The 26091-nt window shown below is 42.6% G+C and overlaps 1 protein-coding gene across 1 annotated transcript; it reads left to right on the plus strand.

The window, feature by feature from the left end:
* Positions 1-1300: 1300 nt before the first annotated feature.
* Positions 1301-25669, plus strand: tmem275a (transmembrane protein 275a). Its single transcript, XM_080196527.1, has 3 exons — positions 1301-1386; positions 16622-16676; positions 24839-25669. Exon 3 carries the CDS (start codon positions 24906-24908, stop codon positions 25455-25457), a length of 552 nt encoding a protein of 183 aa, XP_080052653.1. The 5' UTR covers positions 1301-1386; positions 16622-16676; positions 24839-24905; the 3' UTR covers positions 25458-25669.
* Positions 25670-26091: the final 422 nt, after the last annotated feature.

Here is a 26091-nt window from a genome sequence, read left to right on the forward strand (position 1 = left end):
AGTATCGCACAATATCCCCGAGAGCACTAGGGGAGAGGGAGGGTTAGCTAACATAGCTGGGAACTGAGGCATGGTCGGTCTTGCCTGTGACCCATCCATCGTATCAGGAGGGCGGGGGGAGCAGCTTGTGTACAATCAGCATGTCAGTCTGTGGCAGCGGCTGCAGCTTTGCTCAACAGCTGAGGAGGAGCTGCCTGCAGCAGCGAATTCGCCTCACGTCTGATGATCTGTGCTACACAGTAAGAAGTCTGACAACACCAGGTTTAAGTCCAACCGATGTGTGCAACCACACAGAGCAGTGGCCAGCAGGAGGGAGAGGGGGACTGCTGGAATAGAAGGCTCCCCTAGCCTGGGAGGGGGAGGGGGTGCAGTGGAGCGCTGGCGTGTAGCGTTATTCCCTGTCTGACAGGAGGTAAACCCTGAGGATTATTCAAGGAAGATATTGTCCCGGAAGGCAAACTGTGTATTTAACTTCAGCTTCTGAGCAGAATAGACACACACACACACTGTCAGAGGAGAAAGTGCTGAATCTTGATAAAGACTTTGGTACCTTTGTGGACTGTGTCTCTTTTGTAACGTGGGCATTTGGTGCTCTGTCTTATTGACTCCACTGGTTTAGATGAGTGTTGCTTAACTTCAGGGTAAAGCGACACCCACAAGCAAGACTGTTCACATTCCTCTCCTGGAGTTGCAGCCAGTGAATCCCACTCCTGGGAGAATTTGACTAATTGGATTAACTGCCCACACCCCCCCCCCCCCCCAACTAAACAAAAAAACTGGGTGGTGTTGTGGGGGTGGGATGAGGGATGGGGTTTTATGGGAGACCACAGAGGAGGAGCAGTTGTGAGTGGGGGCTCGGAGTGAACTGCTCCCACTGCGGCGTGGTGATCTCAGGGCGATAAGGAGGATTCGCGATAGCAAGGTGAGAATTGACTTTATCATCCAAAGGCTACCGACTACATTGGAGACAGATCCATTCCCGGTGGCCATTATATGACCAAAATCTGAACCTTATTTTATTTGTGTTGTAAAGATTGTTGTTAAATGAATACTTTGTCTCATCAGTGCTCCATTCAGTGAACAGACATCCAGCAACCCCCTTCTCTATGTTAACACCCCCCCCCTGTCAATTATCCAACACCCCCCTCCCCCAGCACGATAAAGCAGAGAGCCTAAAGAAGAGAAAGGGCAAAGCAATCTTGGTTGCAGTTCACAGGCTGTGGCAGGAGGATAATAACACTGCGGTGTTTTATCTGATGCTGTAATCGGGATGGATATTGACTGGAGGTGGTCGCAGGAAACCCGGGTCCAGAGCTGCTTTGGGTGAGAGAGCCCGGCTACTTGCCCGGAGGTGGATGGAAAGTAAAGGATGTGTAAAACGGCGCTGTGAGTGAATCGCATCTTTAGGTTGTTTACATGTGCTATTCTCATTTCGGTCTCTCGAAGCTCCTTCCAGAGCTTCCAAAGATCTGTCAAGCCTTGGAAAGGACAGTGGACTGCCCCGTTCGTGAGAATAGCCTCAGTATCTTTCTAAATCACTGTTTAATCAGAGTGCTGCTGGGGGTTACATGTTTATCCAAGAGACTGTCCCGAACGCAGCTCCCTCAATCCTAATAGATGTTCTTTTCTCCTTTCCCCCTCGACTGATAACCCCAGTCAGTTGTGTTCTGTTTCACTTTTATCTTCTCTGCCCCCAAATTATTGCGTTTTCCCTTCATTGTTTTTCCAACCTTTCTTTCCTCTGATCCCTTTCCATCTCCACTGCCCCGATCTTGTTTATCTCTTCCCTTGTTTTTTGTTTGATTCCCTTCAATTTTCAGTCCCCTGTCATTCCTTCTGCCGCTTTCCTGTCTGCCGGTGAGGCGACCTCAGGGTGACAGTCCCTCCCCGGGGGTTGATGGAATGGAGTTGGAGGGTTTTCCTGGGAGTGTAAGATGTGGTCAGGGTCCCAGGGAAAGAAAGCAGGATGCTCCATCTCCTCACCTTGATCGCTGCCCCTACAGATGATGTGCATGCTGATTTGCAAGTGGAAATTACCGCATTCAACCGCCTGAAATTGATTTGCCTTTGCACCCATTCGGCAATGATTTCAATTTTTAACTTCTTTTACCAAAAGGATGAATTCTCCTTGTGGCGGTAGGTTTTGCAAAGGACTCTTGTTAAGTTGGTCGCAGTCAGACAGGTTGCAATATCACCAAGACATTGAGGGTCTGTCTACCACAGTGGGGGAATGCATGTGGTTATTTTTTGCCCGTACTTTTTGATATGATTGGTGAAGGAATGGTTTTTAATTTATCTTTATCATTGGGTTCGTGGAACGCCAGAACCTAGTTAAGTTGACGTTAATGTTTCTTAATCGGTGTCGCCTTTTGGGGTCAAGAGGGTAATTTGGCAAAATTTGTTTTCATAGCTTTGCGGCAATGTAGCATATGGTGCACCTTTCAATTGAAATATGTTTGTGTCAGAGTAGTGATCACATTGCTAACCGTCTTATATTGTGGTTTGAACCTCATCAACTTTTGCATGCTTCACGATGCTCTGAAATACAATCACTGGTGGAATGGGGAAGATGGAGCAGTCAATTTGTACACTGGTTCCCACAAACAGTATGATTAATGACCGGATCATTGGTTTTTAGTGATGTTGACTCGGGGATAAATATTGGCCAGGACCTCATGGATAATTGTCCTGCTGTTCTTCAGAGTAGCGCCAAAGGATCTAATACATGTACCCAACACATGTACTGGCCTGTTAACTGCTCATCCAAAAGGTTGGACCCTTTATATCATAGAATTCCTACAGGTGCCATTCAGCCCAATAAGTCTGCACCGACTATAATCCCACCCAGGCTCTATCCCTGTAATCCTACATATTTACCCTGCTAATACTTCTGACACAAAGGAACGATTTAGCATGGCCAATCCACCAAACCTCTTTGAACTGTGGGAGGAAAGCAGAGTGCCTGGATGAAACCCATGCAAACATGGGGAGAATGTGCAAACTTCACACAGTCACCTGAGATTGGAATCAAACCCTGGCACTGTGAGGCAGTGGTGCTATTCACCGTGCCACAATGCTGCTATGCAGTATAGTGCAGTACTCCCTCAGTACTGACCCGAGTAATAATCTCACAGTTAAGGGTCCTCTTGGAAAGCGCAATCACAGTATGATTGAATTTAAAATACAGGTGGAGTGTAAGAAAGTAAAATCCAATACCAGTGTCTTGTGCTTAAACAAAGGAGATTACAATAGGATGAGGGAGGAGTTGACTAAGGTAGACTGAGAGCAAAAACTTGATGGTGGGACAACTGAAGAACAGTGGAGGACTTTCAAAGCACTTTTCCCCAGTGCTCAGCAAAAATATATGCCAATGATAAGGAAGGACTGTAGGAAAAGAGATAATCAGCCATGGATATCTAAGGATGTAAAGGAAAGTATCAAATTGAAAAAAAATGCATACAAAGTGGCAAAGATTATTGGGAAACTAGAAGATTGGGAAATCTTTAAAGGTCAGCAGAAAGTTACAAAGAAAGCTATAAAGAAATGTAAGATAGATTATGAGTAAATTAGCCCAGATCAAAAACCAGGTAGCAAAAGTTTCTACAAAATAAGAAATGAAAAAGAGTGGCTAAGATAAACATTGGTCCTTTAGAGGATGAGAAGGCAGATTTAATAACGGGTAATGAGGAAATGGCCATGACATTCAACAGGTATTTTGTGTCGATCTTCACAGTGGATAATATAAATAACATGCCAAAAAGAGATATCAAGAACACTATGGCAGGTGAGGACTTGGAAATGACCATTATCATTAAAGAAGCAGGTGGAATGCTTCCCCGGATACTAAAAGAGATGGTGGGGGAAATGACAAATGCACTCATGGTAATTTACCAAAATTTGTGGACTCTGGGTCAGTTTCAACAGATTGGAAAACAGCAAATGTGATGCCATTGTTTAAAAAAGGAGATAGGCAAAAGGCAGGAACTATAGGCTGGTTAGCTTAACTCCTGTAGTGGGGAAAATGCTTGAATTGATCATCAAGGAAGAAGTGGCAAGATGTCTGGATAGAAATTGTCCCATTGGGAAGACGCAGCATGGGTTCATGAAAGTTAGGTCATGTTTAATTAGTTTAGTGAAATTCTTTGAGGATATTATGACCGCAGTGGACAACCGGGAACTGGTGGATGTGGTGTACCTGGATTTCCAGAAGGCATTTAACAAGGTGCTGCATGAAAGACTGCTGCATAAGATAAAGGTGTGCGGTATTACGTGTAATGTATTAGCATGGATAAAGGATTGGTTAACTAACAGAAAGCAAAGGGTGGAGGTAAATGGGTGTTTTTCTGGTTGGTGAACAGTGACTAATGATGTGTCTCAGGGATCAGTGTTGGGACCTCAGTTGTTTACAATTTACATAGATGATTTGGAGTTGGAGACCAAATGTAGTGAGTCAAAATTCACAGATGACACTAAGATGAGCGTTAGAGCCAAGTGTGTAGAGGACACTGAATGTCTGCAAAGGGATATAGATAGATTGAGTGGGCAAGGGTCTGGCAGTTGGAGTACAATGTTGGCAAATATGAGGTCATCCATTTTGGTAGGAATAACAGCAAAATAGTCTATTATTTAAATTGCAGCACACTGCTGTGCAGAGGGACCTGGGTGTCCTTGTGCATGAATCACAAAAAGTTGGTTTGCAGGTGTAGCAGGCAATTAAGAAGGCAAACGGAATTTTGTCCTTCATTGCTAGAGGGATGGAGTTTAAAAGCAGAGAAAATCATAGAATAGAATCATAAAATCCCTACAGTGCAGATGGACGCAATTCAGCCCATCGAGTTTGTACCGACAACAACCCTACTCTATCCCCATTACCCCACATATTTATCCCACTAATCTCTTTAACTATGCATCCCTGGACACCAAGGGGCAATTTAGCATAGCCAATCAACCTAACCCGCACATTTTTGGAGTATGGAAAGAAACCGGACTACCCGGAGGAAAACCACACATACATGGGCAGAATGTACAAACTCCGCACAGACGGTGACCCAAGCCAAGAATCGAACCCAGATCTTTGGAGCTGTGAGGCAGCAGTGCTAACCACTGTGCCACCATTCCACCCATGGAGGTTATGTTGCAACTGTTTAAGCTGCTGGTGAGGCCACACCTGGACTACTGTGTACAGTTTTGGTCTCCTTACTTGAGAAAGAATATACTGGCAGTGGAGAGAGAGCAGAGGACGTTCACTAGGTTGATTCTAGAGTTGACAGGGTTGGCTTATGAGGAGAGATTGAGTAGTCTGGGACTATACTCATTGGAATTTAGAAGAATGAGGGGGGATCTTATAGAAACATATAAAATTATGAAGGGAAAACTAAGATAGAAGCAGGGAGGTTGTTTCCACTGGTGGGTGGAACTAGAACAAGGGGGCATGGCCTCAAAATAAGAGGAAGCAGATGTAGGACTGAGTTGATGAGGAATTTCTTCACTTAAAGGGTTGTGAATCTGTAGAATTCCTTGCCCAGTGAAGCAGTTGAGGCTACCTCATTGAATGTTTTTAAGGCAAAGATAGATCAATTTTTGAATAGTAAAGGAATGAAGGGTTGTGATGTGCGGACGGGTAAGTGGAGCTGAGTCTATAAAAAGATCAGCCATGATCTTATTGAATGGCGGAGCAGGCTTGAGGGGCCAAATGGCCTACTCCTGCTCTTAGTTCTTATGTTCTTATGAGTGTCAGCCTAGATTTTTGTACTGAAGTTTCTGGAATGGAACTTGAACCATAATCTCTGATTCAGAGGCAAAATTATTAATACTGAGTCACAGTTGACACAAATGTAAAACTCTCCAGTAGTTGGAATCATACCCAACACAAATGAAGAATTTTGTGGTTGTTGGAGGTCAGTCATCTTAGTTCCAGGACATCACTGCCTCAGGGTTGTGTCCTAGATCCAGCCATCTCCAGTTGTTTCATCAATGTCCTTCCTTCCATCATAAGGCCAGAGGTGGGGATGTTCGCTGATGACTGCACAATGAAGCAGTCCATGCTCAAATGCAGCAAGACTTGGACAATGTCTAGGCTTGGGCTGACAAGTGATAAGTAACATTTGCGTCAGGGCAATGACTCTCCCCAACAAGAGAGAATTGAAACATTACCCCATGACGCTATTGTGGGAGTTACCGAACAGGGCTAGCCATATAAATACTGTAGTGATAGGAACAGTAGAGGCTAGAAATCCTATGGTGAGCAACTCACCTCCTAACTGCCCAATACCTATCCAGCATCTACAAGGCTCAGGACAGAAGTGTGATGGAGTACTCTCCACTTGCCTGGCATTCCAACAATACTCAAGAAGTGTGATACCATAGAGGGCAAAGGAGCCCACTTGATCAGCATCCCATCCACAAACATTCACTTCCTTCATCACTGGCACTCAGTAGCATCTACAAAATACACTGCAGGAATTCAACAAGCCTCCACAGCACCTTCAAAACCTGCAACCACTACCATCTAGAAGGACAAGAGCAGCAGATACCTGGGAATACCATCCCCTGGAAGTTTTTCTCCAAGGCACACACCATCCTGACTCGGAAATACATCACTACCATTCCTTTGCTGTTGCTGGGTCAAAATCCTGGAATGTCCTCCCCAACAACACTGTACCTACATCAAACAGAAAGCATTTTTTTAAAGAAGGCGGTTCACCTCCACCTTCTCAAGGGCAAATAGTGATGGGCAATAAACACTGACCTAGCCAGCAAATCCTACCTCAATTGAATGAATTTAAAAAATAGTCAATTGTGGAATTTTAAATTCTTCGCAAACCATCCTTGATGCCTGCCTGGGTGAAATAGACAGTTAAGTTATGCACAACTAGTAATTCATTCAAGATGGCATTTAATTCATTTTACTTAGGGTATTTGCAGCCATGGGAAAAAAGACATTCAATCTATCTGCTTGGACTTGATTAATATCCAACACTGTCTTTTTTACCAATGCTGTGTGGATTTTTTTTTATTCTTAAGAACCTGATTTGATTCATAATTTTTCTCCATTCTTGCATTGAACTCAATGTCTCTACCTACATTGAAAAAACATGTTTGAAGCACTTTTTTTAAATACTGAAACATTTTTGCATATTCTAATCCATGTGATTTCTGGAGTGGCTTTGTCTAAAAACTGTATTTTTTTTCTAAAACTGATTCAACTGCCTGTCTGTGTGGGAGTATTGATGGTGAGAATTCACCTCACAAATAAAATGGTTTTGTTTTTTTTATGAACCATTACTGACAATGTCATAGCAAAACACAAGAGCTTTGAAACCAATACAAATCAACTCTGCATCAAGTCAAAGTATCTAAACATCCAAAGGAAGATTCAGACATCATCTGAACACATTCAGTCACCGCTGCGTCCCAACATATTTTTGAATCTAGTCACTCTATCCTGCTCACAGTCTGTCAACACAAACTATACATGCTAAAAGCAAATATCAATTAAGGTCAATTAGTCTCTAACAACTCACCATGCCAGCAATTAGGCCAGGAGCAATGATGCTCTTTAAAGAGCATTTTAGCTTTAAAATAGGAACTTGAGAATTGTTTTAGGTAAAGAATTTATGTAAGATTGGGTGAGGTAATTTTTTTTTATCCAAAATATGTTTTATTCATAAAATTTGCAAATGCACTTTATAAAACATTGAATATTACAGAAAGGGTGATAAATTTCAATCTTTTTCTATACAGCCTCCTCTGAGATGCTCAATAAAATTGCAATACTCCTGATATTTATAATTTGTGTCAGGCATATGGCCCAAGGGCAAAACATTTCAAATTGAATATACAGAAACTGCAACAGAATTCAACTTTTCTTCACACAGCAGCTCTGAGATTCCTCAATACAGTTTCAATATTCTTGACGTTCACAATATTAAATCCATGTCAGGCGTACAGCTGAGGTGTTCTACACAGTTTCTAGCCCTTCAGTAAATGAAGGCTGACAGATCTTTAAACAGCAGCCTTTTTTGCTACACATTGTGCTGCTGCAGTGCCGCACCAAGCTTTAGCACATCACTCAGCGCACAGTCCTGGACCTTGGAATGTGCTGGTCTTTAATTCTTGGTTGAGGCCAACTCTTTGTACCAAAGGAGCAACAAATATTAGGCAGATCAAAGTGTGTCTCTCACCAGGTTGATGGTCTTCCAATTACAGCTGATGTTTGTCTCAGCCCATGGATCACAGGTTCTTGTGTCATGGAGCTGCTTAGAATAAACCGCAGCAAACACCACAGCATCTCTCTCCAGACTTTCTTTGCAAAGGTACATTCCACAAGGAGGTCTACAATTGTCCCATGCCCACCACGACCACCTCGAGGGCAATGTGCACAGGGGCTGAGACTGTGGGCATGTAGAAACGGCATGATGGGAAAGACCTTTCTCATCACCAGCCAAGCTACAGCTTGCTCCTTGTTTGAAAGTTCCAGCCTTGAGACATTCTGCCAAGTGACTTTGACAGCCTGATCAGGGAACCATCTGACAGGGCCTTTGCTCACAGGGCTTCTTGGACATTACATGCAAATCACTGCCTGATGGTCTTGTGGTCAAAGGTGTTTTTCTGCATAAGATTTTTCACCAGAGATAGATGGTATGGCAAGGGGCAACTGCTTGGAGCATTCCATGGCAATGTATTCTTTGCAATATTGAGGACAAGTAGATTCTCAGCACATGGTGACATTTGATTTTTGCAGGTAAGTGTTGAAGCAAAGAGGTTATGCGATTGCCAGTGTGTCAAATGATCAAAAGAAACAACTAATTTGGAAAATGATAAAACACCCCTGGGTGAGATGAAGCTCACACATCTTTAACTGAACACTGTAATTTTGTTTTATTAAAAAGCTCTCCAAAATCAAATGATGAGCCGTAATAAGATGTTAACTGAAAGAGCCCTTCTGTTTTTAATTCTGGCCTCTTCAGCATCTCAATTTTAATTAGTCCACCACTGGTGACCCTCAGCTGCCAAGCCATAAGCTCTGGAATTCCATTTGTAAACCTGTCTAATGCTTTGCCTTTCTTTCTTTAAAATTTAGCCCTTCAACAAAGTTTTTGGCCACGTAATATTTCCTGGTGTGGGTTGGTTTTGTTTGATAATGCATGCGTGAAATACTTTGGAATGTTGGCATGTTAAAAGTGCAATGCAAATACAAGATGTTGTTGTTCAAGTTCAGTACGATGTTTACAATGCAGTCAGTGTACAACATCTAATTTATCCCTGTATTTTGCAGAAGGGCCTGAAAACAGGCCTTCTTTGCATGTTTAAATTGATTAAATGTATAGGTGAAGAAAATAAATAATTAAAATTAACTGAATGGTTTTCACTAAGTAGCGGACAATCTTGAAATTGAAATTCAGTCTGTTAAAAAAAGCACTAATAAAAATCCTGGGATACCATCTAACAGAAATTGAGTTAGCTTTATTTTGTCAATGCAATTCTCCAATGTTATTCCCTACATGACATCAAATTTTGTTGAGGTAAGACAGTGCGTAGTCTTATTCACCCTGTACAAAACCACAGGAGATCTTCATAGAATCATAGAATTGGTTCCAGTATACAAGGAGGCCATTCGGCCTCCGTGTCATTTATAAAATATTTTAATTCACGCTCAACCAGGCCCGAAATGTTAACTCTGTTTCTCTCTCTATGGTTCCTTCTGACCTGCGAGTATTTCTAGCAATTTTCCATTTTTTATTTCAGCTGCAGTATATTTTGGCTTTTCTGTCAGCCAGCTTTTTGCTTGTTCTTTAATGATACCCTGGATCTTGAGAGGCCAAAGCAGAGCCCCGGGCAGTCCCTGTTTTTAAAAAAAATAGATCTGTCTACCATTGTGCTTCCTGCATGCATTAACATTACTTATTAAAGCATTTCCAACTGAATAAAATATGGTATCGGTACCATTGTCTGATTCCAAATGTTAGGAGCCAAGAGCTATATTGACAGGACTTTTCTAACACCACTGCAGTGAAAATCACTAATATCACAGAGATAACTACAGTCGCAGCTTCATTAATCATTTATAAAGGATTCATACATAGCGAAGAGAAAAACATCCCAGAATGTGTGAAATGGAACATAATTGGTAACTGGTAACAAATCATGGGATGGCTGCAGCACAGAATGAGGCCCATCATGCCTTAAAGAGCTATCTAACTCATTGCACTCTGCTGCCTTTTCCCTGCAAAAATGTTCTTTTCAGGTAATCATCAAATTCCCATTTGAAAGCCATGATTGAATCTGTCTCCATCAGAGTCTCAGGCTGTGCATTCCCCATCCTAACCACTCGCTGCCTTAAAAAAAAGCTTTTCCTTCATGGTGCCTCTGATTCTTTTTGTCCTCTGGTTCACAACCAAAGGAAACAGTTTCTCCCTATCTACTCTGTCCAAATCCTTCATGATTTTGAACCCCTCTACCAAAGCTCCTCCCAGAATTCTCTCTAAGGAGAACACCCATACCTACTCCAATCATTAAATCCAACTAAAGTCTTCATTCTCGCCTATCAAATTATTGTGTTTACATACTTCATGCAATTAAGTAATGGCTGCAGTCTTACCACAAGTTTCAGGTGGCTTATTTATGGCATATTCCATATGACACACTTGTTAAATGCTGCACATACTGTGAGCCAATTTATAACATAAACATGGGCAGCATGGTGGCACAATGATTAGCACTGTGGAGAGAGAAACAGCTAACATTTCGAGTCTATTTGACTCTTCTGCTTTCCTTTAAAATAGTGCTGGGGACCTTTTACATCCAACTAAGCAGATGAGGCCCCTTGTTCGACAAATGGCACCTCCAACAATGCAGCACTCCCTTAGCACTCCAATGGAGCGTCAGCCTTGGTTTTTGTCCTCACACCTTGGAGTGGGGGATTCAAACCTGGAGACTGAAGAGGAGAGAGTGCTACCAATTGAGTCATGGCTGACGCTCATGGGAGACCTTAAGAGATAAAAGTGGATATGAGAAAGATAAATGAAAAAGATAATAGGAAATAGGCCAGAGCAATGAATGACGAACAGAGGGAGACAGGTGATTCAAGTAGAATTGAAAGCCAGGCCATTTTACCGGCAGCAGCTACAAGATGTCTCCTCTTCCATTTGAATGTTACCTCCTTTGAGTCACTTCATTTGTGTGCAAACAAGTTGATAATGGTGCATTCCCAAGCTTTCAGATCAGTGTCAGATTGAATGATTGTCCAATTGTTTCATTAGACTGCATATGAAATCTGTCAGTGCCAACATAATAGAAATTCAAAGTGCAGTGTTGATGTTCTGTCAGAAATATCACATATGTTTCGTGTAGTCTATATTCACTCCGGTTCTTACCGAGGTAAGAGCTACCTGATGGCAGAGCCTCATAGTGCTCGTATATTCCCCATTTTGACAAATTGAATATAGTATTCAAGGAGTGGCACAGTGGTTAGCACTGCTGCCTCACAGCACCAGGTATCCAGGTTCGATTCCCGGCTTGGGTCACTGTCGGTGTGGAGTTTGCACATTCTCCCCATGTCTGTGTGGGTTTCCTCTGGGTGCTTTGGTTTCCTCCCACAGTCCAAAGATGTGTGGATTAGGTGGATTGGCCATGTTAAATTAACCTTAGTGTCAGGGGGATTAGCAGGGTAAATATGAAGGGTTATGGGAAGAGGGCCTGGGTGGGATTATGGTTGGTGAAGACTTGATGGGTCGAATGGCCTCCATCTGTATTGTAGGGATTCTATGAATCTCAATGGAATCTAGCTTTTTAGTATCTAGATTTAATTGTGGATCATACATCACTGACTGAGCCTAAAATATCCAGTTCACAACTTCACATGCAACAAAGATAACCCTGTGTTGGTGAGTGTACTTGTTGTAGTAATACCACATTGCTAGCCTTAAGGAACCTCAGCAGCAAATAAACAACAATGTGTTTTATGGGGAAGAACAAAGGAGTGGGATTGATTGGACAGATCTAACAAATAGTCAGCTCAGACACAATGGGTCAAATAGCTTCCTTATGTACGATACCATTTATGAACTTATTGGCAGGATTTTTCCGACAGGCTTCTGAACCATGGCGTAAGTCTGAAACGTGAGTGAGAAGTCCGCGCACTTTGGGAAACAGTCACTCATTGTAATTTTTCCAGGCGCAGCCAATTAATGGCCAGAAGATAGGTTCACTGTCTCATTAAGGTTGATAAGTGGGCTCTTGAAGCTTAAGAGCCACTCAGAGGTCTTTCAGCTCTCTGTAACAATTTAAAGTTGAAAGAATGGGTTTTGGAGCCAAATTGCCACAAGATGAGGGTGTGGGGATGTTGCATGGGCCGTCCCTCTACAGGGTGGTCACCGGGATTGCTGTCTCCCCTCATCGTTTGCTAGCGCAAGGCTACCTCCAAGCAGCTGGACTGGCCCTGCTACCTCCAGTTATAGAACATAGAACATAGAACATTACAGCACAGAACAGGCCCTTCGGCCCACGATGTTGCGCCGACCAGTTAAAAAACAATGACCCGCTAACCTAAACCAAACCCTTACCGTCCATAAACCTATCCACGGATCTCTTAAACGCCCCCAAACTAGGCGCATTTACAACTGCAGCAGGCAGGGCATTCCAATCCCTCACCACCCTCTGGGTAAAGAACCTACCCCTGACATCCGTCCTATAACTACCACCCCTTAATTTAAAGCTATGCCCCCTCGTGCTAGCTTTCTCCATCCGAGGAAAAAGGCTATCACTGTCCACCCTATCTAAACCTCTAATCATCTTATATGTTTCAATAAGATCCCCTCGTAGCCGCCTTCTTTCTAACGAAAACAACCTCAAATCCCTCAGTCTCTCCTCATAGGACCTCCCCTCCATACCAGGCAACATCCTGGTAAACCTCCTCTGCACCCTCTCCAAAGCCTCCACATCCTTCCTATAATGTGGGGACCAGAACTGCACACAATACTCCAAGTGCGGCCACACCAGAGTTTTGTACAGTTGCAACATGATGCTGCGGCTCCTAAATTCAATCCCCCTACCAATAAAGGCCAAGACACCATATGCCTTCCTAACAACTCTAACTACTTGATTCCCAACTTTCAGGGATCTATGTACACATACACCTAGATCCCTCTGTTCATCCACACTATTCAGAGTCCTACCGTTAGCCCTATGCTCTACACATCCGTTATTCCTGCCAAAGTGAATTACCTCACACTTTTCCGCATTAAACTCCAGAGGACAACTGGGAAATCACACTCCTCCGGACTCTCCGGTTTCCTCTCACAGTCTGAAAGACATTCAGGTTACGTGCATTGGCCATGCTAAATTCTCCCTCAGTGTACCTGAACAGGTGGCAGAGTGTGACGACTAGGGGATTTTCACAGTAACTTCATTGCAGTGTTAATGTAAGCCTACTTATGACACTAATAAATAAACTAAAGAAACCTAACAATGTCTACACTTTAAAATTACCCCACTGGCTGTAAAGCACTTTGTTTTATGGGGAAGAGCAAAGGAATGGGATTGATTGGATGGTGATTGGGTGGCATTTTATAGCCTCACTCATTCCGAAACTGTAAAATCCCAACCGAGTACAATGGACTTTCCCATACTCTGCCCCTTACCTGTTCCGATTCCCACGGTGGACGGGCCGGTAAAATTCCAGCCCATTTGGTGGTTGTGAAAGTGCTACACAAACGGAAGCCTTTCTTTCTCTTATTTCTTCTTTCATCTTCTTTCACTTCTCTGTGCACAGCAGTGATAAAAGAACAAGAAGGCGATACAGAAACAGCTTTAAGGGGAGGCTATGGCCTAGTGGTATTATCCCTAGACTATTAATCCAGAAACTCTGCTAATGTTCTGGGGGCCCGGGTTCGAATCCTGCCGTGGCAGGTGGTGGAATTTGAATTCAATAAAAAATATCTGGAATTAGGAATCTACTGATGACCATGAGACCATTGTCTCATGGTCATTATCTCCAATTGTTGGAAAAACCCCTCTGGTTCACTAATGTTCTTAAGGAAGGAAATCTGCCATGCTTACCTGGACTGGCCCACATGTAACTTCAGAGCCACAAAAACTGGTTGACTTTCAACTGCCCTCTGAACAAGGGCAACTAAGGGTGGGCAATAGATGCTAGCCAGCTAGTGATGCCCATGTCCCACAAATGAATAAAAAAAAGCAGTACCAAATCCTTTAATTAGCCTTAAATGCCCATTAACAAGTTTAATCAGCTACCCATTCCACCTCGATGAAAATGACCCAGGGCAGGGTTTGTATTAGGGAAACAGCTGGCAGGCTGGTGATGTTAATTTTAGCACCCACCTGCTCCGAATTACAACCCCAACAGGGCCTAAAAATCAATCCCTACGTTTATATGAATTTGCATTTACATTGTGTCTTTTAAAATAAAAGTGTTTCAAAGATAAGTATGAGGAAAAACAAATGCTGAACAAGGGAACCAAAATCTTGCTCTAAAGAGTTGGGTTTTGAGAGGATTTTTAATGGATGCTGATAAAGAGAATTGGGAAGGTAATTCCAGAGGGTCCAATCCAGACCTTTGAAGGTGGTTCAATGAATGATGGGATGAAGACCAGAATGTATGGAATAAAGGTAGAGGAAGGGAATGTCTGGAGAGATTACAAAGATAGAATGAGTTCAGTCCATCGAGCAATTTGAAGATGTGGTGAGGATTTAAAATTTAATGTCTGGGTGAGGCTGGGGGCCCATCAAAGGTAAGGATGAAGAGTAAATGGTGTTTAATCTGGTTGAGAATGTGTATGGCAGTGTTGGCCATTTTGAAGTTTATGGCGCCTAAACGGTTGAAAGTCCTCAAATGCCAAATCATTCCTGTCAGGAGGTGATGAAAGCCTGTTTGAGAGTCTCAGTGAATGGCCATAACAGGGCAAGAGCAGGCATTGTTGCTGAGGGTGGTCTTTATGTCAGGGAGTGTCTGCAATTGTAGTCAGGGTCAAATAGCATGTCAAATTTAAAAGTTCAAACAGAGGGTAAAGGCAAATCAGTGGTAAGGGAGCTGAATTTGTGATGTCATCCTAAACCAATGGGTTCAATCAATCTAATATTGAGGTGGAGGAAATTCCCAGGAAAACACAACTCATTTTGGGATAATCCCAATTATTGAGCTTCCTTCATCCCACTTAATTCAAGATACATTTTTTTTCACATGCACTCTAGAGTCTGATTTAGCAAGCATCATTCAGATGTTTTATCAGTACGTACAAATGTAGTGTTAGAGTCTACTCACACTGATTGTCCGTGTATTTGGGTTAAATTCTCCCCTCAGTGATATGCCAGCATTTCCCCTATCGCTCAGGAATAGATATTTCAGGGCTTGTTGGTTTGATCCCAACACCAAAAATGAATCGTGACTTTCTATTTTCATAATAAATCCATAACAGCAACAACACGCATTTATAGAATGCTTTTAATATATCCCAAGGCATTTTACAGAAATGCAATCATCAGAAACCTGACATAGAACAAAGAAGGAGCCATTAGGACAGATAATCAAAAGTGTGGTCGTAGAGGTAAATATTAAGCCTGTTAAGGGAGATGAAAGAGAGTGAAGGATTTAAGGAGGGAATTAAAGAGCTTAGAGTATAAAATAACCTTTAGTCTCCTATACTGTAGGTATCTGATAACTGCAAAATACTTTCTGAATATCTCTTTTCCTCAAGCTTGGAACCAATAAATTACAATGAATTCTGCCCGAGAATCATTGCATTGATTTTCATGTGCACTGTAATGCATGAAAAATACAGGGGAGAAATGAGTTTGCAGGACAGCACCACTTAGCAGTGCCACTTAGATTTACCTTCAATGGCCCAGCAGGCAGTGGAGTGGGCCAGTGTAGCATTTTATGACCAGTGTAGCATTCTTCAATCCTCAGCCTTGGAGAATCAATGTAAATCTGTGTAGTAGAAGTGGTACTACGCAAACAAATGTCCCTTAATGTGCTGTGATGCTTTTTCCTGCAAGTCATAAGAATTTAATCCATAGAATGAGAAAATACTGCTTAGCTCACCCACCCTATTCCTTTCAAAGGCTTTTAAGCTGTTGTGGGTCAGCCTTGCTACCCTCAAATGACATTTTCCAGTGGGTGCAAATGCTTGCTAAACAATAGCATCAAAATCAGACATGGTAAAATGGTTGTGGTGTTCAATCCTCCATTCCACATTTCCACCAAGTCAGGATTGGAGACTTGCAAAAATTGCCATTCAATCTCAAACAAGAGGAGCTGGGGGCAGCACTGTGGCACAATGGTTAGCACTGCTGCCTCACATCATCAAGGACCTGCATTCAATTCCGGCCTTGGGTCACTGTCTGTGTGGAGTCTCGCGTTCTCCCCATGTCTGCATGGATTTCCTCCAGGTGCTCCGGTTTCCTCCCACAATCCAAAAGTCATGCTGGTTAGGTGTATTGGCCATGCTAAATTCTCCCTCAGAGTACCTGAACAGGTGCTGGAGTGTGGCAACTAGGGGATTTTCACTGTAATTTCATTGCAGTATTGATGTAAACCTACTTGTGACACTAATAAATAAATTAAAAATACATAACAGTGGATGATTTTGTTTTGTGGTTTCAGAATGCCAAGAAACTGGATTTGGACAAGCTGATTTGATTGAAGGTTGTGACTGTCAGTAAGCACAAGATACTTTTCTAACATCTTTTTGAATTATGACTTTGCCTCAGCTAGTTTATAATCTTGAGACAGAGCTCTTTGAAGTGGTCTTGTTTATATCAATTAGAATTTAGTCCTGTGGATGCCAATGTTTCAACAGCTACGTCCCTTTGAATATCAATTATCACTTTGCATTCTGAATGTTCCTGACCAAGACGGAGAGGGCAAGCCACGTGTTTCCCGATGTGCCAATACTATTTGCCAAGAGGTCTGGTTTGACTGATGTCACCTCCTTTCTCATTGTGCAATATTTCTTCTTTCTCCTTCATGGCACGGCTGGAATGGGGAATTCACCGTGTGGTATCCCAAGTATGAGGCTCAAACTGTATATTGAATTTCAAGATCAGCAGCAAAGTGCCAGCACTCTCTGCTGATCTCAACGAAAGTTGCTTACAAAGACTTAACGATCTCCGTGGCATGAATCACTCTTTTTTCCTCGTCCATCAGCAATGATGTCATCAATCAGGATGAATAGCCAATCACATTGAAGTACTCCCACAGACTGAAAACCAGGGAATAAAAATCACTGCATCATTCCCATTTAACTTAAATTTCACAGAGAGTGAAATAAACATTTGTGGCATGTTAGAAATGGAAATAGCATAAACTGACTAGTTTCTAAAAAACTTACGAATAATTTTTGTTAAATAATTTAAATTACTTTTTAAAATCATAATGAAGACCTTGCACATTGCACAAATATAAAATTAGTTTTTCAGGGACATGGCACTGCAACAGCAAAGGGTGCGCTTCACTCTTACGCAGCTCCACTGCCTGTGATGTTAATTGAAGAGTTCAGATTATTAAAAATAACAGATTTATGGAAAAGCTGAAGCATGTTTGTGGAACTCTCTCTAGAATAAAGTGCGACTCTCGCCCCAGTAGGAACGAACCAAATGGGCATTCTGTAAACTCTGCTGCACATTATTTCCCAGACTGCACATAAAATAGAGCAAGTGCCCACACCTTCCCACCCACCCCTCAACTCACCTCCCCAAAACAGGGAAGGCATCAAAATTGGCATCCCTTCCATCATTTCAAATGGATGTTGAAGGGTTAATTGAGATGTTACTAATTGACACTGATAATTTGCTGCCCATGCCATGAAATGTTTAGAGTGGGCAGCCGGGCAGGAGAGGACTTTTTACCTTCTTTCTTCAAAGGGGCTGAAGAAAGAGTGTGTTGAGTCTTTAGGGGCTGCCTTTGTGAATAGAAGGCAGCCCCCCCCCCCCACTAAGATTGAATATTCCCCTTCTTCTTAACCTCCCCTTGCCTTAGAACCAACCCCCTCCATCTCTCAGCCCCTCCCTGATCATCTGAATTCCTTCTCAATACCTTGGACCTACCAGTTCTGTGATCCCTGGGCCTTCTTACTCCTTCTATCGTAGTCCAGGCTAACTCACTCTTGGCACAGCCGGGACTGATGGAGCTGCTGGCCATTTGAATTGGTTAGCAACTGCAGAGTGTAGGTCTTCCTCCCCAGTGAAGGGTGGAGATTCCCTCAACACTGACCTTGTTAACCCACTCAGAGTGTGTTATGGCTGTGGGACAGGCCACTCCATGTTAGCTTTACATCTGTGGGGCTGGGGTGGGGGGTGGGGGAGGATGTAAGCTGCCATTCCTGTCATGCCATTAGTAGTGGAGAAACCACATATACATCAGCGAATGCAATGTGAGCCAAGTGTGAGAATACAACTTGTTCCTGGCATCTGAATGTGAGAGTTACAATGCTGTTAAAAACACAGATACTCATTCGGTGGCACGGTGCTTAGCACTGCTGCTACACAGTGCCATGGACCTGGGTTCAGTTCCTGGCTCGGATCACTGTCTGCGTGGAGTCTGCACATTCTTCCCATGTCTGTGTGGGTTTCCTCTGGATACTCCGGTTTCCTCCCACAGTCCAAAGACATGCTGGTTAAGTGCATTGGTCATGCTAAATTCTCCCTCAGTGTACCCGAACAGGTGCCCGAGTGTGGCGACTAGGTAACTTTATTGCAGTGTGAATGTAAATCTACTTGTGACAATAATAAATAAACGTTAACAAAGGTTTATCTTTTGATATTGAGGCTGTAGCGTAAAAATGAAGGTTTCTTGTTAATTCATTGATTATCAATTGCAATTTGGGGCTGGCTTGAACAAAGCATCCTCTGGAGCGGTGTAGAATCACTGACAACTATTTGAGATTTTCATTGAAATGTGCAGATATGGACTCCAGAAGTTGCTGTTAGTTTTACACAGTAATGGTGGCAAACAGTGATAATTTGGCCCTTATTACTATGAAAAATCCATGCCATTATGTTCCAAAATACCACAGGGTGAATAAAGAGCCTACTTGTGACACTAATAAATAAACTTAGGCTCAGGTGCGCGAGTTTGGACAAACTCACGCACCTGAGCTTAAGTTTATTTATTAGTGTCACAAGTAGGCTTACATTAACACTACAATAAAGTTACTGTGAAAATCCCCTAGTCACCACACTCTGTTTGGGTACACTGAGGGAGAATTTAGCGTGACCATTACACTTAAGCAGCACATCTTTCAGACTGTGTGAGGAAACCAGAGCACCTAGAGGAAACCCATGCAAACACAGTGAGAATGTGCAGACTCTGCACAGACAGTGAGTGACCCAAGCAGGGAATTGAATGCGGGTCCCTGGTGCTGTGAGGCAGCAGTGTTAACCATTGTGCCACCAACCTGTAAAATGTTTAGTTTGAATTTCACTGGCAAGATATAAACTGATAACCAAGATAAACAGGATAGGACTATAATCACTGATGTACAGAAGAGGAAGATGTATTAAATATAACAGGTCATGTCAAAGTAGAATCTAACATTTAAAAGCATAGAGAAAATGCTGGAAAATGTCAGCAGGTCTGGCAGCATCCGTCAGGAGAGAAAAGAGCTGACGTTTCAAGTCCTGATGACCCTTTGTCAAAGCTAAAAGGCACAAAAAGTGGGCGATATTTGTACTTCTTCATCTGTCACAGTTTAGCCTCTGATTTCAGCTTCTCTGCCATTTGGCCATTCATACTTTCTATTCTCTCTATGGAACTGCCATTAGCACCTCTTAGCCTTTCCCCTTGTTTTTGTGGCTATGACGCATCTTTCATACCCTCACACTACAGTATAAATACCTCCCACTTTCCATGCCTTTTAGCTTTGACAAAGGGCCATTTGGACTTGAAACGTCAGTTCTTTTCTCTCCTCATAGATGCTGCCAGACCTGCTGAGATTTTCCAGCATTTTTTCTTTTGGTTTTAGACTCCAGCAACGGCAGTAATTTGCTTTTATTTAAAAGCATATGTTGACTCTGATAGCAGTTATGGAAACTGACTCACAAACAATCTGATTCAGAATTTCAATCCATTCCACTAATAATGTAAAGAAATGATTAGCATGTAGCACCATTCAAGTGTTGTGAACACTTCACATACAATTAATCACTTGCAAATGTAGTTATCCTTGTCATGTAAGTGAATATGGCAAACATTATGGAGGAGAAATTTGATGACCCCACTCCTGCTACAATGAAAAGGTGATGAATCAATCTCAGATGACTTGACATTCCCTACAAACCCAGATCCTTTTTATTTATTAGAATTGTCAGAACATTGAATACAGGAATTGGGACGTCTTGTTGAAGTTGTACAAGACATTGGTAAGGCCACACTTGGAATACTGTGTATAATTCTGGTCACCCGATTATAGAAAGGATATTATTAAACTAGAAAGAGTGCAGAAAAGATTTGCTAGGATGCTACCGAGACTTGATGGATTGAGTTATAAGGAGAGGCTGAATAGACTGGGACATTTTTCTCTGAAGTGTAGGAGGCTGAGGGGTGATCTTATAGAGGTCTATAAAGTAATGAGGGGCATAGACAAGGTAGATAGTCAATATCTTTTCCCAAAGATAGGGGAGTCTAAAACGAGACGGCATAGTTTAAGGTGAGAGGAGAGAGATACAGAAGTGTCCAGAGGGACAATTTTTTCACACAAAAGGTGGTGAGTGTCTGGAACAAGCTGCCAGAGGTAGTAGTAGAGGTGGGTACAATTTTATCTTTTAAAAAGCATTTAGATAGTTACACTGGTACGATGGATATAGAGGGATATGGGCCAAATGTGGGTAATTAGCATTAGCTTAGGGGTTTTAAAAAAAAAGGCAGCATGGACAAGTTGGGCCAAAGGACCTGTTTCCATGTTGTAAACCTCTATGACTCTAAATATATCTATCTCCTTCTTGAAACCAATCAGCAATTCAGACTCCACCACGCTATAGGGCAGTGAGTTCCTCAAATTCACAATCCTCTGCTAGAAGTAGTTCTTCCTCATCTCAGTGTTAAATTTACCTCAGTGTTAAATCTACCATCCATTGACTCTGTCTACATTTCCCGCTGCCTCGACAAAGAAGCCAGCATAATTAAGGACCTACCTTGCATTAAGTTGATCTTTCTCTACACCCTATCTATGACTGAAACACTACATTCTGCACTCTCTCCTTTCCTTCTCTATGAAAGTATGTTTTGTGTGTATAGCACATAAGAAATGATACTTTTCACTGTATACTAATACAATAGTACTTTAAATTGAAAAAAAAATTTTTTAAATCAACCTATATCGATGACTTCTTGTTCGAGATTGCCCAATAAGAGGAAACATTTGGTCTATATTTTTATTTTATTAATCTCTTTTAAAATTTTATATACCTCGATCGTTGGCTGTATTGAAGATATGACTGACGGCACTGTGTATACCTGAAAACAGCGCACTAAGCAGGAAACAGTTACAGGCCAGAATTTTACGTTATCTCCCTTGACTGGTTCTGAGGCAGGGGGAGTGTAAAATTGTAAGAATGGGATTCCCTTCGGGATTCTGCCTGGCTGGACCCGACTATGATCGCAAGGCCCCTGAATGTAAGCCTGCTTTTGCCCCAACTAAGGCCCTTAAGTGTCCACTTAAAGGCCTTCTCCTGCCCGGCCTCAATTTTTAAATTGGCGGATGAATGGTAGATCTCACACAGTAAAGCCAAAATTGAACTAAGTTCGTTCTCAGGTGGGAAGTGTGGGGGTGGGTGGCCCCATTGCAATCAGAAGCACCCAGCTTCTGCCCTGCCAGCCAACATGACTGCTGTCCAAGGTAGGACATCTTCCAGATGATGGGCAGAAGTCCTGCCTCCTGCCAATCATGCTCCTTAAAGTGTTAAATGGTATTGAGTCTGAGTATTTGTGTTCCCTGCCAGCTTGCCGAGCTCTCACCATCCTGAAAGTTCTAGAACATAGAACATTAAAGCGCAGTACAGGCCCTTCGGCCCTCAATGTTGTGCCGACCAGTGGAACCAATCTAATGACCCTCTAACCGAAACTATTCCAATATTATCCATATGTCTATCCAACTCTAGTCATAGAGCTTTTTTCCAGAGCTAAATTCCCCCCCCGTTTTACAATACAGAGCTCTTTTGTGAGGTCAGGTCATTGTGGGGTGTGAGCAATTTTAAAAAATACCTCTTCACTTATTTACTGTATTTTCATTTGGCATCTGAATCTGTTGTTTTTAGTGTAGTCTGAGTTTCTAGGCATATGGGAAAATGCATTCTTGTGGGGGGATAGTCCTTGGCTATTGTGAGTTTGGAGGTGACATCCAGGGACTGAACTCATTGAGATTTTTCTGTATCTGCATGCAAATAGTTATCCACCCAATATGGTAGGTGGATAAGATAATGCCAGCCAATAATGTCAGCACTGATCTTTCTTGATGTTGCAAGGGTCAATGTGGCAGCATCTCATTTGCTGCAGGGCAAGTAAGTGCCGCTGGAAGTACCTCTTTGGCATCTTCCTGCTGTGCCTAAAAACCTGGGTAACTACTTCATAGAATCCCTGTAGTGTACAAGGACGCCATTCATCCCATTGACTCTGCACTGATTCTCCAATAGAGCATCTTACCCAGGACCACCCCCCTGCACCTTATCCTATAACCCCATGCATTTACCCTGCTAATCCTCCTGACTGTAACATCATGGGATACTGGGGGGCAATTTAGGATGGCCAATTCACCTAAGCTGCACATTTTCAACTGCCGGAGGAAACTGGAACACCCAGAGGAAACCCTCACATACATGGGGAAAATGTACAAACTCCACGCAGTCACCCAAGGCTGGAATTGAACCCGGCTCCCTGGCACTGTGAGGCAGTGGTGCTAACCACTGTGTCACAGTACCAGCTCTTTGGTACAACTCCTGTACAACTCCGTACAACTCTGCTTATACAGGAGGGGCTGATACAGGAGAACAGGTTTTTAAATTGTATTGCTTACTGGTCCAGGCCCCTTAGCCAATCCTGGACCTCGGTGATGGATCCCAGATGGAAGTAACTGGATCTCTCTCGGTGTAACTGGATCTCTCGTTTCCCTGGAGGATCAACAGAGGGTGATCAGTGGGCCATCTATCACCTTTCCCCACTGCCACAATCCCCTTTGGAATTTTGGGGCCAATCACAATTTAGAGTTTCCACATAAGTACAGGCCTTATAATATCATGCAAACCCATAAATTGTATGAATAGTTTCAGAATACTTTGCAGTAGAAATGCAACTTGACCACACTTAGTCCCCATAAATCAATCCAGAACAAAAGAAAATCCTCTTAATCACTAAAGATCTGTTAGTATATCTTTCCTGATTTGTACAATCTGCTGAGTATACAATTCAGTACACACAATCTGTTGTTCAAATCTGTGCTTGTATTTCAGACTTTAATGCATGATTTTGGGGATGTAGTCTTTTATCACAATTGCCTTGAGTAAATATTTGCTGTTTCCATGTTATACTATTATTCATTAGCATAACTAGTAGGCTTAAATTAACACTGCAATGAAGTACTATGAAAATCCCCTAGTCGCCCCACTCTGATGCCTGTTCCGGTACATTGAGGGAGAATTTAGCATGGCCAATGCACCTAACCAGCATCTCTTTCGAACTGTGGGAGGAAACAGGAGCCCCGGAGGAAACCCACGCAGACACCGGGAGAATGTGCAGACTCTGCACAGACCGTGACCCATGTCCGGAATCGAACTCAGGTCTCTGGCGCTGTGAGGCAGCCACCGTGAGACAGAAACCAAAAGTGACAGGAACCTTGATTCGACCAGTAACTGACTGCAGCTCAACAAAATTACACTAATAGTTAAGAATACTACTGTTACGTCTCAGATCCCCTCTATGCAGTTGGCAATTTTAGGTGTAATATCCCAGTATCCTATCAATATTAGTAATAATCGTATACCTTTTGTCGGTATCCCTCAGTTACATTTTAAAAAAAATTCCTTTTCTCCTTCTGCATCAAAGAACAACAAAGATCAAAGAAAAGTATAGCACAGGAACAGGCCCTCCAAGCCTGAGCCGATCATGATGCCTGCCTAAACTAAAACTGTATGCACTTATGGAATCCATATCCTTCCATTCCCACCATATTCATGTATTCGTCTAATTGCCGCTATTGTACCTGCTTCCGTCATCTCCTTGGGCAGCATGATCCAGGCATCCACCACTCTCTGTAAAAAACTTGCCTCGCACATCTCCTCTAAACTTTTTCCCAAACACCTTAAACCTATGTCACCTAGTACTTGACTTTTCTACTTTAGGAAAGAGCACCTAACTATCCACTCTATCCATGCCACTCATAACCTTGTAAACCTCTACCACCCCTCAACCTCCGTCGATCCAGTGAGATCAAACTGAGTTTATCCAACCTCTCCTCATAGCTAATACGCTCCAGACCAGGCAACATTCTGGTAAACCTCTTCTGTATACTCTCCAAAGCAGCCACATCTTTCTGGTAGTATGGCGACCTGAATTGTACACAATATTCTAAATGAGGCCTAACTAAGGTTCTGTAAAGCATAACCAATTTTTATACTCAATGCCTCAACTGATGAAGGCAAGCATGCTGTATGCTTGCCTGAAAGCTTTATATCTTTACATCATATAACATTTTTTTAGTTTTTTTATGGAACGCTTAATAAATATGGATTAACAAGTTGTACCCTCTATGCAATAATTGCAAATTGAACTGTACTTCATTCACATGTGCCTGAATCTGTTAATTAGCTGATGTATATACTTTTGTTTTCACAGCTAATGCCCTTCTAATGTGTGACTTGGAGTGGGAATGCTTTAGTACGTCCCTCTAATCAAAAGCATCATGTTCACCGACAAAACTAACACTGCGGTACCTCAAAAGTCTGGGCAGAAGAAGACCAGGCCTCAGGGCCTTCCATCTCCAGCTCTTTGTTGTGCCTGTGGGCTCTGTATCATGTTGGCAGGGATCAACATAACTCTTGTGGGAGCCTTTGCGTTTGGTACCTTCTTGCCAGTGAACAATCCTCCCATCATCATTGGGCCCATCTTGCTGGTGGTTGCCTTCACCTTCTTTGCAGCCTGCTGCATCTGCAGTCGGAGACCTCCAGCCCATGGCCAAAGGAAGTCCAAACCTGGCTCCAACATTGGCATTATCAAACCGGGTCACGCCACTTTTGAGATTGAGACTAGTGAGCACACAGTGCAAGACACGACTGCAGTCCAGCTCAGCCCCACAAACTCACCGGTGTCTTCTAAGAAATCCACTCCAGTCCATGAAAACTCAAAGACGTGCAAACTCTTTACAATGGATGGCAACAACCCTGGAGCCAAGTATACAGCTGGCGCTGAGGCGATACAACTGAACCTACCCCGGGATGTGGGCTCATCATCATAGAACTGGCCTGAGCTCTAAGTTCAAAACTATCCTTACTGTACAATGTCATGGCTAAGTCTCTTGAACCTTCCACCAGCAGAAACTTGTGTTTAAGTTTGAACAACCTACGCTGCAGACCACATCAACCTACCTTTCTGTGTGAACTGCAGTCACCTTCATGTTTACAATTTATTTTATTTGGACAGTGACATTTTAAAGTCTCCTGCTGTCTTCTGAACGTGAAACGTATGCGGACCAGAAGCGATTCAGTGAAAATGCTTCTTTTTAAGCAGAAATTTGACCTACGGAAACAAAAGCACCGCCTGACTGTAACTTCACCGAGCCCCAAATTGTGAAACTGTCGCAAGCATCTGTGCAAATTACCAGTGACCTGACAATAAGGTCTAATTGATTGCTTGAGCAGTATATGGACCATAAACTACGTACGCCAAAAGTACAGATTTTTGTCACCAGATGTGCATTTTTCTATCCTTTACCCTCAAAAAGAAATTTGGGACAAGTTTATTTTAATTCAGATATAACTAATTTAATAAAATATTATGAGAAGATTAACTTTGTAGACAGAGATACATATTTTGGCAAAACCCATTTCCCCCCTGTATGCCTCAACACACTCATTTTGAACCCCTTCATT

This window comes from Carcharhinus amblyrhynchos, chromosome 9, assembly GCF_965287045.1.
Source record: "Carcharhinus amblyrhynchos chromosome 9, sCarAmb.v2.hapA, whole genome shotgun sequence".
NCBI classification, from domain to species: domain Eukaryota; kingdom Metazoa; phylum Chordata; class Chondrichthyes; order Carcharhiniformes; family Carcharhinidae; genus Carcharhinus; species Carcharhinus amblyrhynchos.